This window comes from Guillardia theta (assembly GCF_000315625.1).
Source record: "Guillardia theta CCMP2712 unplaced genomic scaffold GUITHscaffold_10, whole genome shotgun sequence".
NCBI lineage: Eukaryota > Cryptophyceae > Pyrenomonadales > Geminigeraceae > Guillardia > Guillardia theta.
The window spans coordinates 257832-272845 of record NW_005434664.1 but is presented as its reverse complement, the minus strand read 5'-3'; the positions used below and the strand labels follow the sequence as shown (position 1 = coordinate 272845).

The window sequence follows — 15014 nt, the reverse complement described above, 5'->3', positions numbered from 1 at the left end:
GGGGGGGGGGTTGTTGAAAGTGAACGAGTGAAGAGCAGAAGCAGGAAACGCGTTGTATTCTTATCTCCAGCGTGATAGTTCAATCCAGTTATGAGAGCTCCTATCCTCCAACTTATCTTGCCCCTTCACTCTCTCATATCATTCCCATCCACTTCAAACCCTCAAACCGATGCAAACCTGAAATCTCCCCACACATGCTTTTGTATACCTCGTATACGATTACTTGCTTCTGATAATGCTTCCTCCTCTCCTCGTCTCGATTCTCATCCAGCCAAATCCAATCCAGGATGCAGAAATCTCCACTCAATCTCTCGCATGCTACCTCAATCTCAATCTGCGTCTCATCAGGCTTCCCCCGCTCACTATCCGAGCTCTCTCTCTGTCCATCTGTCATCCACGATCCCATCCTCATCCTATGATGCCAAGTCCTCAAGAACTCGGCGCCAACATTCTTCCTCCCTACGTCCCTCTCCCTCCTCCTGCCCCTCTCCCTCCCTCTCCTCCCTCCATTGTCACAGAACACGTTTTCACTCAAATATCTTTACTCAATAATTTTATTGCTCAACAAGGAGATTCTCTGACTATTTAATTCAAGTCTGCCTCAATTTGTCTCCTACAAATTCTGTTGTAAATTTAAAGGCAGAGGAAAACTGTTACGTTCAATAGTTGTGAGTCCAAAGGGCAGCGAACACCCAAAAGTCTCCCTCCCTTGCCCTCACCATCTCCACATTTTCATAATTGAGATACTATATAAAGTCGACATACCTCATAGGATCACCCTGAGGCGTCCTAGGAGTCAGGACCCCGGGGCAGTTCCTTTCTCCTAGTCAACTTCTGTTCTCTTTTGCTGAACAGGGGCTGCAGAATCATCCCTGGGGGTGGGGTAGTTACGAAGACGGGGTTAGTGAGTTGGGGTGGTATCATGATCAGGGGTGGTATTTTAGAATAATGACTTTGTATGGGTAGGGTACTCAATTCCTGTAGGGATATTTCAACCTGGAACATGGTACATAGCGAGTATTCAATTGGGTAGGGTGTCGGAATTCATTGATGCTTGGGAGGGTGAGGGTGATTCGGGGGTAGTGAGGTCTTGAGACGGGCAGCAGGGTGCTCATTGGGTGGGGTAGTCCGTAGTGGGGTGAGGAAGCGTAGGGGTAGGGGTAGGGGTAGGGGTAGGGGTAGGGTCCCAGAAAGGAAGGCGGTAAGGAGGGCTCGAGAGATGCGAGATGAGATGGAGGAAGAGGAGGAGGAGGAGGAGGGGAAGGGAGTCCAAGATAGAGGACGAAGCTATAGAAAATATGAGAGAAGGGAAAAGGAGAGGATTTGCAGTCGACTGGACTGTGCCATACATATGATGGTGATAGAGCAGACGAAAATAGTCGGAGAAGCAACAAAGATGTGGGTTGAATGATGGTAGGTTGGGCAGAAGCAGCATCAGGATTTTGTTGAGCAGAAGAGGAAAGATTATGATGTTGGGAATGTCAGAAACGTGGCTAAACCACATTGGATGGTTGGAATGCCATGGATGTGGAAGAAGGGAGAGCGCTGGGGGGGCTGGGTAGCGCCATCGGAGGATTGGTTTAGAATGAAGGGAGGGGACTGCAGTGACAGTCACAACGAGGATGATGGATAAACTATGCGACTATGCCAGTTGCGATGTCTATAGAGTCAGGAGAGCCTGCAGCTCCGCATGATGGACGGCGGAACATCGAGGAAGCTTGTCACTGTAGCAGCAGAATGCTGGGGATCAGAGCCTCAAAGGCGATGAGGACGCGAATGAGCAGGAGGAGGAGGGATGATATTAACGAGTCTGTGCAAGACCTGAGAGTCCAGCATTAGAGTGTGGAGGTAGACTGGGTCGTAGAGATTGTTTCCACGATATGCATGTCAATCCTCAAGACATATGGAACAGCCCTCCTGTACAGTTCTCAGCTGTGCAAAGTCTACCCTCCTTCTTTGTTCCCTCCTCTTGCTCTGTCCGCCCCTGACTCGTGAGAACGTTAGGCAGGAGTCAACTTGAGCGGGGCTTGTGGCCATGGCTTCGGTAGCGGCGCAGCGCTCGCAGGGGGTGGAAGACCACATGAAGGCAGGGCCGTCGGTGGATGTAGCGATGGATTACCTTCATGCGGTGGAGAAAGAGCTGTCTAAGAACGAGTTCTCCGAATTTCTGGAGACAATCGAGGAGTTCAAGCATCAAAAGTCAGTGACCGGACGAGGAGGGCGGCGAGACGGCACGCGGCTGACTTTCCTTGCAGGATCTCGACGCAACTGGTGGTGAAGCGAATAAAGAAGATCTTCTCGGGAAAGTCGAACGCGCTGATCGTTGGGTTCAACTTGTTCCTTCCGGTGGAGCATCATATCAAGACTGAGAAGTACTTGGTTGCGCTTGACCTGGTGAAGAAGATCCGCGATAGGTTCGAGCAGACTAAACCCGGCATCATGGAAAAGTTCGTCAGCATCCTCGGAAAGTTCCAGGAGGACTCTTTGTCGTTAGATGAAGCGAAGAAGCAGGTGCGAGGAATCTGAACTCGCGCAGCGATACCAACTGTTGGCGACAGGTTAAGGTTCTCTTCCGAGGCCACCATGACCTGCTGCAAGACTTTGACGACTTCCTTCCTCTGTCAGAGGACGAGGTGTCTGTGCTCTCTGCCCCCTCGCTTTCTCCGACTCATCCGATGCTCTCAGGGCTCGCCGTCAGCGAGCAACTCGAGGAACCCGAAGGCAAAGGGCACGCACAAAGCCGAGGCAGTGAAGGCGGTCAAGGGGGAAGGGAGCTCGTGCGGAGCCAAGAGGAAGCTTGAAAACTTAGATCATTGCAAGAGCGCAACCGTGCCAGACAAGAAATTGAAAGATGTAGATAACAGCAGCAAACAAACGATACCCAGCAATCTCAACAGATTATCCGACTCGAACAAGCGGCGGCTGACCAGCATAAATCGGCTACAGCAGATGGCGACAGAGTATCATTCGCAGAAAGCAAGAAAGCAGCAAGGTCGACCTCTCCCTGTTCCCCCCCTCTCCCCTTTCCTCCCCTCCCCATCTTCCCTTCCCTCTCCTCTTTCCTCTGCCCTTCCCACTCCCTCTCCCTCTCGGTGCTCACACATTCCTTTGCTTCCTCTGCAGAGCCCAGGAAACTTGCAAACGAAAACTCAAAGTCGTCGATCCTCCTTGCTCTTGTGCCGTCCGTTGACGTCGAGCACAGGGCCTTGCAAGCCTTCAACTGCCGTCCCCTGATACCCATGAACGAACTGCTAGCGGTGAGCTGAGTTGGTCTGCTGACCCTCGTCTCACCACACCCTGTACAACCAGGTGATCCCGACACAGACGATCGGCAGAGTGCAAGCTGTGTTGAGGAACATGCAGGTACAATCGATGACATGGAAAAGATTTGTCACGCAGTGGTTTCTCAGAGCAACCAAGGGGTACAAGGATGCATCTTCTCCTTCGTTTCAAGAGGTTGAAAGCTGCAAGAAAATAAAAGTGTGCAAACAGTCTTGTCACAGGTCTAATTTTACTCGCAAACAGACGAGCCCTACATCTAATCATCATCATCCTCCTTGCGCTTGAACTGACCCATGAGGTCCTTCTCAACGTTGGGGGGCACAAGCTCGTAGTGATCCAGCTCCATGGAGTACTGCGCACGTCCCTTGGTCATGCCGCGGAGGGTGGACACGTACTGGAACATCTCGGCGAGGGGGACGAAGGCCTTGACGGTCTTCATGTTTCCTCGCTCTCCCAAGTTGCCAATCTGGCCACGACGAGAGTTGATGTCTCCGATCACATCGCCCATGTGGTCCTCGGGAGTGATCACCTCCACCTTCATGATGGGCTCCATCAACCTTGCCTTCCCCTTCGACAGACCCTGCTTGATGGCCGAACGAGCGGCGATCTCGAAGGCCAGCACGCTGGAATCGACCTCGTGGTAAGCTCCGTCAAGAAGAACGGCCTTAATGCCAATGACAGGGAAGCCAGCAACGATACCGTTGTTCATGACAGACTCAAGACCCTTCGTCACACCGGGGATGTACTCCTTGGGGACAGATCCTCCCTTGATCTCGCTCTCGAACTTGAAGCCGGTCTCACCGTCAGGAAGGGGCTCGAACCTTATCTTGACACGGGCGAACTGTCCGGAACCACCAGACTGCTTCTTGTGCGTGTAGTCGATCTCAGCAGACTGAGTGATGGCCTCACGGTAGGAAACCTGGGGGGCACCAACGTTGCAGTCGACGTTGAACTCTCTCTTCATGCGATCGACGATAATCTCAAGATGGAGCTCTCCCATACCCTCGATCACAGTCTGGCCAGACTCCTCATCGCGGGAGAAACGGAAGGAGGGGTCCTCGGCAGCGAGGCGGATGAGAGCCTCAGTCATCTTGTCCTGCTCCTTCTTAGAGGCGGGCTCGACAGCAACCTTGATCACAGGCTCGGGGAAGTCCATCTTCTCAAGGATAACAGGCTTTTCGGGATCGCAGAGGGTGTCTCCGGTGGTGGTATCCTTCAAGCCGATGAGGGCAACGATGTCTCCAGCACGGGCCTCGTCGAGGTCAGTCCTGTCGACCGCGTGCATCTCGAGGAGACGGCCGATACGCTCCTTCTTGCCCTTGACAGAGTTGAGGACGCTGGTTCCCTTGCTCATGACTCCAGAGTAGATACGAGTGAAGGTGAGCGAGCCGACGAACGGATCGTTCATGATCTTGAAGGCAAGGCAGGAGAAGGGCTCCTCGTCAGACGACTTGCGCTCCATGGGGCTCTCGTCCTTGGGGTTGATACCCTGGATGGGCGGAACGTCGAGGGGGGAAGGCATGTAGTCGACAACAGCATCGAGGAGGGGCTGAACTCCCTTGTTCTTGAACGCAGTTCCAGTAACGATGGGAACAAACTTCTGTTCGATGGTTCCCTTGCGGATGAGCCTCTTGAGGGTATCAACGTCAGGCTCCTCTCCTTCGAGGTACGCCATCATGGCATCATCGTCCAGCTCCACGGCCTGCTCCACGAGCTTTGCGCGGTACTCGGCGGCCTTGTCCTTGAGCTCAGCAGGGATGTCAACAACGTCAAACTTGGCTCCGAGCTCTTCGCCGTTCCACACAATCGCCTTCATCTGCACCAGGTCGACGACTCCCTGGAAGTCAGACTCCATGCCGATGGGAAGCTGGAGAACGAGAGGGGTAGCTCCCAAGAGCTCGATGATAGAGTCGACAGCCTTGTAGAAGTTGGCTCCAATGCGATCCATCTTGTTGATGAAGCACATCCTGGGGACACCGTACTTGTCCGCCTGCCTCCACACAGTCTCCGACTGAGGCTCAACTCCAGAAACTCCGTCGAACACGGCAACAGCTCCGTCAAGAACACGGAGGGAACGCTCGACCTCAAGGGTGAAGTCAACGTGACCGGGGGTGTCGATGATGTTGATGCGGTGATCCTTCCAGAAACAGGTAGTGGCAGCAGAGGTAATGGTGATACCGCGCTCCTTCTCCTGCGCCATCCAATCCATTGTCGCTCCTCCCTCGTGAACCTCTCCGATCTTGTACGACTTTCCGGTGTAGAAGAGAATACGCTCGGTGGTGGTGGTCTTGCCGGCGTCAATGTGCGCCATGATACCGATGTTGCGGTAGCGATCAAGAGCAGTCTTCCTGCATTGACGAGTGTCAGCAAGCATGCACTAGAAAGGTCTCGTTGTGAAACATCCGAGCGAATTGATTCGTACGAACTACACAAGTTCACGACGAAAGTCGGATGAAACAAACAATCCTTGATGAATAGCGTAGAAGGAAAGGAGAGCATCAAAAAATATTGATCGACATCATGGCACGAAGGCATTACAGTTATGTTTTCACATGATCCTACCTGCCGGTGGCCGTGTTCATCTGGACAGATGGAGCAGCGCGGAGGCGGGGAGTGCGGCGTACGGAGCTTCCCAGCTTGAGAGAGGACGCGGAGGGAGCCTGTGCACCATGGAAGGTGCTCTGGCGCCGCATGAGAGGACTCTGGCCAGCGGGGGCGAAGGCGGCGGCGCCGGCCATCGCCGCGCACAGGAGAATCGCGCGCATGGCGGGGTAACAGTGCGGCCGCCGACTTCACTCTTTATGTGCCGAGAAGGATTACCGAAGGGGGTACAATGCAAGTAAAATTTACATTTTTAGAGATAATTTGAAAATTTTAACGTCAAATTTTGATGAGTCTCCTCGTGATGTTATAAAGGAATTCATACATTTATTCCAAATATTGAATATTTGGACGGATTGGTCAAAATTTGTTGGTGCTCTAGATGGCCTCCGCTGATCCAGACGGGTACGGGTCCTTCCAATGATGGGGTAGGGGTACCAAGGATCTGTATTTCCTGGGTGGGGTACTTGAAGAAATGTGGTAGTGGGTAGTGTGAAAAAATGCAATCCAAACATACCTTCATAGCTAGTCTATTCTATAGTAAATGCAATACAATATTTGCTGATAGTATCCTTCAACCACCCGAAAAGCTTCTAACAGTTGGATGGCTAGCCCAGAAGTAGGGTAGGCCCCACACTGGTCATGAAATGTTGGGGTTATACCCTGCTTACCTATTCAGGGAGTCGCAGGACTCTCGAGGTAGGTAGGGTGGGAGAGGTTCAGGGACGCAACACTGGGAGGTTGTCTCGCTCAGGGCAGGTTACGTCTAAAGCCTTAGCTACAAGGATATCCAAAATCACTCTTGACAGACATAAGACTTTTCTTAGGCAAGGTACCACTGTTCTAAGATCTGTTTCAGGAGCTCATGCGAAGGAAGGGAGGAAGGGTAGGGGTAGGGAAAAGCGAGCGCGTTGGAGAAACGGGGGTAGGGCTAGTCGGCGTCAGGTTGATGTAGGGGTACTTTTATCTTAAAAGGATGGGTAGGGTGATACTCGTCGGTCTAAGGCGACAGACGAGGATCTGTGGGAAGGATAGGGGTACAATGAAGGGGAAAGGGAGGGGTCATGATTAATGTCTCAAGTGTCTCATTGCTGTCTTTTTGTCGCCTTGTATCCAAATATCTGAGGCGAGCCCGATACTGCAGCAACGACAAGACTGCACTGCCATCAGTGGTGACTCCGATCGGACAGGCCCGGCTCAGATCACTGGCAAGCCTGCCTCAGGGAAAAATTTTTAAACAGGGAGAAATTTGAGGCCATAATTTCAAAACCGTGTTTCCAGATTCGGTACGTTCATGTGCCAGTGGAGGGGTGGGTGGTAGAGGCTACAAAAAGCAATCTACTACAGAAGCACCGGTAGTTACGCCTGAAATTTGAAGACAATATGATGGGTTGGTGTGTTTGGATGATTCAGGGTGGGGTGGACCTGTTTTGAGGGTCTTCGAGAGCAATATTGCACAAGGGGTTCGGAGGAGGGTGGAGGGGTAGTAAACTCCAAGATAGCACCAGAAGGACCTAGCAGATCCTATCACATAGTCCTATCATATAGGGACTAGTTGGTACCCCTAACAAAATTTCACCTACCCTTCCGATTTGATGGGGCGAGATGATGTCGCCTCATGACCCACCACCTCCAATGTTTATAACCCCCACCCCCACCATTAGCTAAAATTTTACCCACCAGCCCCCTTTTCACCCCCAACCTTTCGTCCTTGTTCGGAAATGGGGTACTACCCACCCCCTTTCCACTTGCGTCATAGATATATCACCCGTACTCTATCCTCATCTCCGTACAGTCTATCTCATTCCAGTACCCACCCCTTTGAAATCAGATCATCCGGGTTGCTCTCCGGTACCCCCTGCTTTCCTCCTTAACTTTGTCTAGACAACACCCCAGCGATTCTTTTGTTAATCGTCCTCCATCAAGGTATGGTGTTATTCATTATTGTCCCACTTATAGTTTCTTGATACATGAGTACCACCCTCAATGAAAGAGTTGTTCCAACCCCAACTCGTCATCCCCACCCTCTCGTTAGGACCAACCCTATCACAATCAAACCTACCCCTTGAAATGAACCACCCTACCCGAGTCTAGTAAATCTATGAATACCTTTCCTGACCCCACCACCCCTTAACCCAAGCTTAACCACCCCACCAGCTTCCTGCCCACCCCTCATCACCAAACTTTCATGTACCCACTGCCCTTTCTTCCGCGCCATGCAGTATGCACATACACTTTGCTATGTCCTTGCACCATTACGGCATACCTCCTCTTCTACTGCTTTCCTCGTGTGATCCGTTGCTTCATTGCTATGGCTCAATATGCGATGGACGATCGTGTTGTCTTCTTGATGATGGATGCTCAAGTATCTGTCGTTTCTTGAATCGATTGTGCTGGGAAAATCCACAACTCCCTACAATTGCATTCATAGGATTGCCTGATCGAGCGTAGCTGTCTAGGAACTTATAGGAAATTGTTCAAACACACTTTTCCTGTGAACTGCAATGTGCTGATGTTGTACAGTATATATCTTTCATCCTTTGATGTCAGCAGTCAAGTGGCTGTACAACAACCCAATCACGAAAATCCAGTCTTTGATGAGATGCACGCACAAAACGCCTTCACATTTCAAGCAAACACGCACATGTCGTTGACTTCCTCCAGAACTCAGGGATTGTGTTGTGAGTTTGAGGTTTCCTTTTGTGAGCAAGAGTGTTCGTTGCTTTCTTGTTCCCGCATTTTCAAGCGTGCCTAAGAGCAAAGGATTACGGAAAGGATCGCCTGGATCTTATTCTGTTGCTGCTGCAGGAACATGCCTTATCGCTGGATCTACGAATGCGGCACAATTCAATTGGTGCAAACCTGTCAATCTTGAGATTTGGGTTAGAATTAGATCAAACCTTTGTGGAGATGAATGGCTGAGTTTCAGTCAGCCGTCTACGAGCTTGCAACTCCACATTGTCATACAGATGCAAAGACTGACTTCTTGAAAGAGAAGAGACACTCCAATATGCCAAGTTCGAATCAGATCTCGATGCATTTGAATGCTGGACGACGCATCGCATCCTCTGGCAAATTTGCTCTGTCTGAGAACAAATCTGAGAGAGATGGCGGGGGTTTATGCCCAGACAAAGATGCTACTTGCCTACTTAGTCCTTTGAAGCAACCCGTTGGTAATGCTAAGCTTGTTTCTCTTTGCTTTTGATTGTAATGATTTCATTCTTGTAGACCTCAACATGCGTTCGAATGGGATGATATCAGCAGGACATGTCATGGAATTAGAAGGCAAAGGTATAAATTGGCATGTCCTCTGCTCTTCGTGAAAACTTTCAACAGGTATCGAAGCAATCACCACACTCACCGATGGGTCAGTGGATGAGCTTGTGGATTCGCTGAAAGTTGAAGAGCCGGCACGTCGTGCGACTGGGAATGACTCTCAGGGAGTGGAGAGATCTACATCAGAAGAATCATGCCAACCACAAAAGCCTGATTGCGATCAAGACTCGTTGACGCAAGGGCCATGTACTGCTTCGCCATTGGCCCACAATACACAGATTAATGTTGCTGATCAAAGGGGATCAAATCAATCTTGTTCATCGCAGAGCGATGAAACGGACAGAGACATTCAGCCAACGAGTAAGAATGATGACGGTGATCATGACTCAATGGATATTGACCAAGGAGACTCGACCAAGACGAAGAAAGGTGGATCAAGACGGTCAAGAGACACGGAAGCCCTTCCTTTCAATGGAAAGGCTCCTCGTAGAGTGAATGGGCATGATGAGTTAGGCAGAAACACAAAAAGGAAGTCGTGCCCAAGCAATACCAGCAAGAAGGGAAGTATCACAACTGAGTGTGAAGAAAACTTAACAAATCACTTCAAACACTCGCAGTCCTTAAATGTTACCTCGAATTCGAGCAACTCTGTTGTCTCCGAATCTGATGTTAAAATGAAGCAACAAGAGAATTCTGGCTGTCCTGAACAAGATATGAATTCTTCCATCAGCTCTGGAACGATTCAGTCAGGAAATCGATCGGATGTGGACACAGAAGAGAAAATTGGATGCTCTACCGAAAGCTCCCTCCCTTTTTCAGAAGAATTGTGTCAAGAGGAAGTCTCTGAACGTGATTCCAAATCTGCCAACGAAAACTGCAAGGTATCATCGCCCAAGGTTGAGGCACCTCGACCTAGGAGGGAATCGCTGAGGTTGAAGGCCAAAGCTGCAAAACCCAGGATGGAACAAGAGCCGAAATCCTGCTCCGGGCCCAAGAACCAAGAAACCGATAGTGCTAAACTGAGGCCGAGCAGTGCAAATACAACGCCGGGACGCAAACAAACTAAGAAGACTGATGCCAAGCGCTCTTCTATCGATCCACAGCCCTCCGATGATGATTCGGAAGCAGTATGCGAAACCTCTGCCACGACCATTCAGTGGACGCTTGACTGTGAAACAGCTCACACAGAGCATTTGATTCAGGTATGTTTCTCAAATTTTGTCATGCCGTCTGCTCATCGTACTGGGCAGATCTCTAGATCAGTCATGGTGAAGGATCCTACAAGGCCGTTGAGCCTAAAGCTTGATGATTCTGGATTGTACTGGACGAAGAACAACTGTGGGCCAAAACATACAGATAGGTGCTGGAATTACATCACCCATGGTAGATTTGAAAACCACATGAAATGGTGCAACGAAGACAAATCTAAAATGCTACAAGCTTACATTGAAGATGGCAGAATGGTACGTTATCTGATTAGAATTTTGGTTTCAACTAACAAAATTTGTTATGCCAGATTTGGCGCGAATGTGCAGAAACCAAAGTTTTGCCAGCTACTGCGAGATCTCTTCGATGATACATCTTTTTCCCAGACGTCAGGATGTATCTATCGACTTGAAAGCGACCGCCTAGCAATCAGCCACCTCCCTAACAAAGACTTGGATCTGTCGCACTTCCTACGGAAGAAGAGATTGTCAAAATATTTGAGCAATCTAGATTTCAGCGAGCTTGAAAGCGGTGACTGGCTGCGACAACTCTGCTGCTGGAAGTCCTCCATCAGAACAATCACTTTGACTTCGCCTGGTGAGAACGTTTTCCTTATCCCTTGCGCGCACTGACAGTGGTATGTCACAGGTCTTGAGCACCTTTATAAGACCGACAACAATGATAGGAGTGTTGCTGCTCTCGGAAAGATGGATGTGAAACGAGATACTTCTTCAGACACCAAAACGCAAGTTGATCCATACCAGAAGCTCGACACACAGGACGATCAATTGCAGCAGTCGGTGAGGGATGAGAATCAGAATGTTTACAATATTCCACGGGATGTCAGCGTAGACAACCATAGAGAACAGGAGCAGGTGAGCGAAGATGGAATTCCACAATCAAAAAATGAAAATCAAGGCAACACAACTGCTGGCCACAATGACGTGAGTACAAATGAAGAACCGGGGGAAGATTTGTTCAAAAAATATTCAGAAAATTCAAAGCAGCTTGAGATTTCACCTGTGGATCGCAAGCATATGCTTGAAGTGGATGATTGTGGAGGAGCTCAGATGTCGAAGGATGGAACGCAAGTGGATATAGAGCAGGGCACTTCCAGCGCGCTCTCATGCCAGGGCATTGAAAATGATATTCAAGGCAGCGAGGCAGCAAGTACCTATCAGACCCTTTGCGACTCCGAACAAGTGTGCATTGCTGAACCCCCAACGAGTCAGATGTCGTCACAGGATGAAAGAGCAGATGCGAGCAAGCCCCTTACAAATGCAGAAACCAAGCAGAGCAAGATGGAGGTACTGACATCTTTACCTTGAATGCAGACCAACAAGATGATGAGAGACCAGTGCGCAATGAACATGCTACTATGCAGACCAACACTGATTTCAATCAAGAGATTGCAGGACTTATCTCTGAGCAGGATGTGCACCAAGATCGCGATCAACAAGAGGAGGCACCACTGCAGCACCGAATGAAGAATGAATCTCAAGTGGTTGATACTCACGAGAGTGACGTGCCAACCCAAGAGTTGCTACAAGTCAACATGCCAGGAAATGAAGAGGAGACACCGGAGGTCATCTGCGACGAGGAGAGCGTCGAGGGTCTTGAGGGAGACGAAGGGAAAGAGGAGGGAGCCGAGGAGGGGAAGGAGGGGGAACAAGGTGAGGACGCTCAAAGGGATGCTGAAGGAAACGAGAACAATGACGCAATTGTCGCTGGAGTGGAGGGAACGAATGATGTGTATAGTGACTTGACTGGTCAGAAGAAGAATGACAAAGTAGCAGATCTTCAGAGAGGAAATGAAGCAAGTGAAGAAGTGAGCGAAAGCACTTTAAAACATGAGGCCAAGGACCCAATATCTAACGTCACAGAAGATTTACAGAATGAAGAGAAGAGAAGTGATGTGCTGGATGCTAGAAAGCTTGATACTCACGAGAGTGACGTGCCAACCCAAGAGTTGCTACAAGTCAACATGCCAGGAAATGAGGAGGAGACACCGGAGGTCATCTGCGACGAGGAGAGCGTTCAGGGTCTTGAGGAAGACGAAGGGAAAGAGGAGGGAGCCGAGGAGGGGAAGGAGGGGGAACAAGGTGAGGATTCCTGTAAAGAAGCTGCAGATCAGCCAGACAATTCTGCGGCTTCTTTACAGGAAACGGACAATTCGTTGAAAGAGGATGGCGATGAAGGTGCAAGTCTACTAAGCGAAAGACATGAGGTGGAGATGGGAGTTGACGGAACAGAGACAGAAGTGCACTCGGGCGCTGATGAGCGCGGGGAAAGCAATGAATCTAAGAATGAACTGAAGCAAGTTGACGAGAACGAGGTTGATGAGGGTGGCAAGCTTGATCGGAACATGAGTGAGTCAAATCTTGAGAAGAAGCAGGAGCAGGAGCAGGAGCAGGAACCAAACATGCAGTCTGGGTCGATCATATTGCAGTCTGGTTTGCAAGAAGAGGGCATACAATCTGGTCAAGAGGAGTCAAAGCAAGAGGGGACAGAAAAGGAGAAGCCTGCGCTGCCTCTTGCTCCGTTTGCTCTCTCTGCCTGTTCAAAGCCTAAAGATCAGGTTGAGCGAGCACCTCCTTCTCTCTCGGTCTCTGCAGGAGCTCCAGATTTTACGCTGGACACGAGCAGCAACTTGGCGGTCGGGGATGAAGAAGCAGGCAGGAAGCTGCCGCCTTTTGCCTTGAGTGATCAAGGGGGAGTCGAGACGGGCGGGGGAGGGCTCGAAGGCGGCAGGACAGGGAGATTGTCGGCTCGACTTCTTGAGCGAGCAAAGAGAGCAGACAAGGAAGGCGATAAAGAGCCCTCGCCTCCTCCTCGAAAGAGGAAGTTGTCACAGGCCAATGCTAGTGGCCTCGTCAACAATCTTCTGGCAATGTCGGAGGCTGGAAACAAGTTGGACAAGCGAAAGATCAAGATTCGATTCATCTGCGGTAGCAGCGGGCACGAGGAGAAGGAGCCGGAGAATGTTGCTGGGAAGAAGCTCAAAGGCGGAAAGAAAGGCATGCGAGCCAAGTCGAAGATGACAGCGGAGTGCGTGTGCGGGGAGGTCAAAGAAGGAAGCACCATGGTCAACTGTCTCAGGTGCAACCGGACGGCCCACGTGGAATGCGTCAAGGTCAGGGTCAACGGCAAGTGGCTGTGCCTGGACTGCAAGTCGTCGAAGAAGAGGAAGGCGGAGGGCGAGCAGGCGGGTCCAAAGGTGGTCAAGGTGAGAAAGAAAACTCGTAAGAATCGGGAGATGGAGTCGAGGATCCTGTCGAAGCAGCTGGCTGAGCAGGGGCTGCGGCTCGTGGAGATCCCAGCAGACGGCCACTGCCTCTTCTCCGCGATCTCCGACCAGCTCAAGAGGACGGGATACCCGACAGAGCACACGCACAAGTCGCTACGTCGGCTGGCAGCGGAGTACATGCTAGAGCACGAGGATCACTTTCGACACTTCCTGTCCCTAGAGAAGAATGCGAGCGCGAACGCGTTCCAGGCCTACTGCCGGAGGATCGAGAAGACCAACGCCTGGGGCGGGCAGCACGAGCTGATCGCCCTCTGCCACGTCCTCAAGCGCGACATCCTCGTCCTCCGCCACGACATGTCGCAGCAGCAGTTCCCCGACCCGGAGACGCACCCCCAGTACGGGGGCCCGCCTCTGCGCCTGAGCTACCACATGCACGAGTACAGCGGGGGCGAGCACTACAACTCGGTTGTGAGCCTCGAGGATAAGGTCAGAAGGGCGAGGAACCGGTCGGAAGACTCGAGCCAGAGTCTTGAACGGCAGGAGGCGCGGGAGATGTCGGTAGGAACTGAGGAGAGCGCAGGGGGCTCCGAAGCTCCTGCTCTTGCTCCTGCTCCTGCTCCTGCTCCTACTCCTGCTCCTGCTCCCACTCCTGCTCCTACTCCCGCTCCTCCTGCTCTGCCTGCTCCTGCTCCTGTTGCGCTAGGGGAAGTGAAGAGAGGAAGGGGGAAGAGGAGGGGATACGGAGGCAGAAGTTTTCGAGGAGGGAGAGGAGGAGGGAGAGGGGGGGGAGGAGAGACTACCTGCCCCCCTGCAGGACCGGAGAAGGCGGAGGAGGAAGGGAAAGTGGCGACCACAAGTAGCCCTGGAAGCGCCAGAGGACGAGGGAGCTGAGCCAGAAGCTCGAATTGGCGAGGGGAGGAGAGCGCTGGTCTCGTTTTTGTGCCTCTGCTGGCGAAATTTTGAGGAGGAGGGGAGGAAAGTTTCAGTGTAAATATGTCAATTACTGTATGAGAGTGAACATCTTGAATTGTCGACCGCTCCTCCTCCCACCCTCCTCCCTCCTCCTACCCTTCTCCCTCTTCCTCTTCCTCCTCTCCTACCACATCCAGCGGTCCTGCTCCTATCCCGCCAGTCTCTTCCTCTACCTGTCTGGTGTCTGACACCATGACGAGAGGGTCGGGGCAAGTTGCGTCAGCTGCTCTCCAGCTGGAGACTCAGGGCAGCCCGTAGACCCTCCTGAGCGCCTTGGCGTCCACACGGCGAGCGTGAACAGCCGTAGGGCTGCCGGACGAGTGAGAGGAGCAGGAGCAGGAGCAGGAGCAGGAGCAGGAGCAGGAGCAGGAGCAGGAGCAGGAGCAGGGAGCAGGGAGCAGGGAGCAGGGAGCAGGGAGCAGGAGCAGGA

General features: G+C 51.5%; 3 protein-coding genes across 3 annotated transcripts; 2 read left to right on the top strand and 1 right to left on the bottom strand.

The window, feature by feature from the left end:
* Positions 1–2035: 2035 nt before the first annotated feature.
* Positions 2036–3461, top strand: GUITHDRAFT_134126 (hypothetical protein; the record flags this gene model as incomplete). Its single annotated transcript, XM_005838689.1, has 7 exons — positions 2036–2199; positions 2256–2511; positions 2559–2633; positions 2686–2992; positions 3124–3257; positions 3310–3363; positions 3387–3461. 7 exons carry the CDS (start codon positions 2036–2038, stop codon positions 3459–3461), a joined length of 1065 nt encoding a protein of 354 aa, XP_005838746.1.
* A 35-nt stretch (positions 3462–3496) lies between these two features.
* On the bottom strand, positions 3497–6047 carry GUITHDRAFT_159290 (translation elongation factor EFG, chloroplastic; the record flags this gene model as incomplete). The annotated part of the gene is made up of 2 exons (XM_005838688.1): positions 3497–5630; positions 5845–6047. 2 exons carry the CDS (start codon positions 6045–6047, stop codon positions 3539–3541), a joined length of 2295 nt encoding a protein of 764 aa, XP_005838745.1. The 3' UTR covers positions 3497–3538.
* A 7487-nt stretch (positions 6048–13534) lies between these two features.
* Positions 13535–14089, top strand: GUITHDRAFT_44616 (hypothetical protein; the record flags this gene model as incomplete). Its single annotated transcript, XM_005838687.1, has 1 exon — positions 13535–14089. A coding segment is annotated over one exon (555 nt), but the record flags the coding sequence as incomplete, so codon positions are not given.
* Positions 14090–15014: the final 925 nt, after the last annotated feature.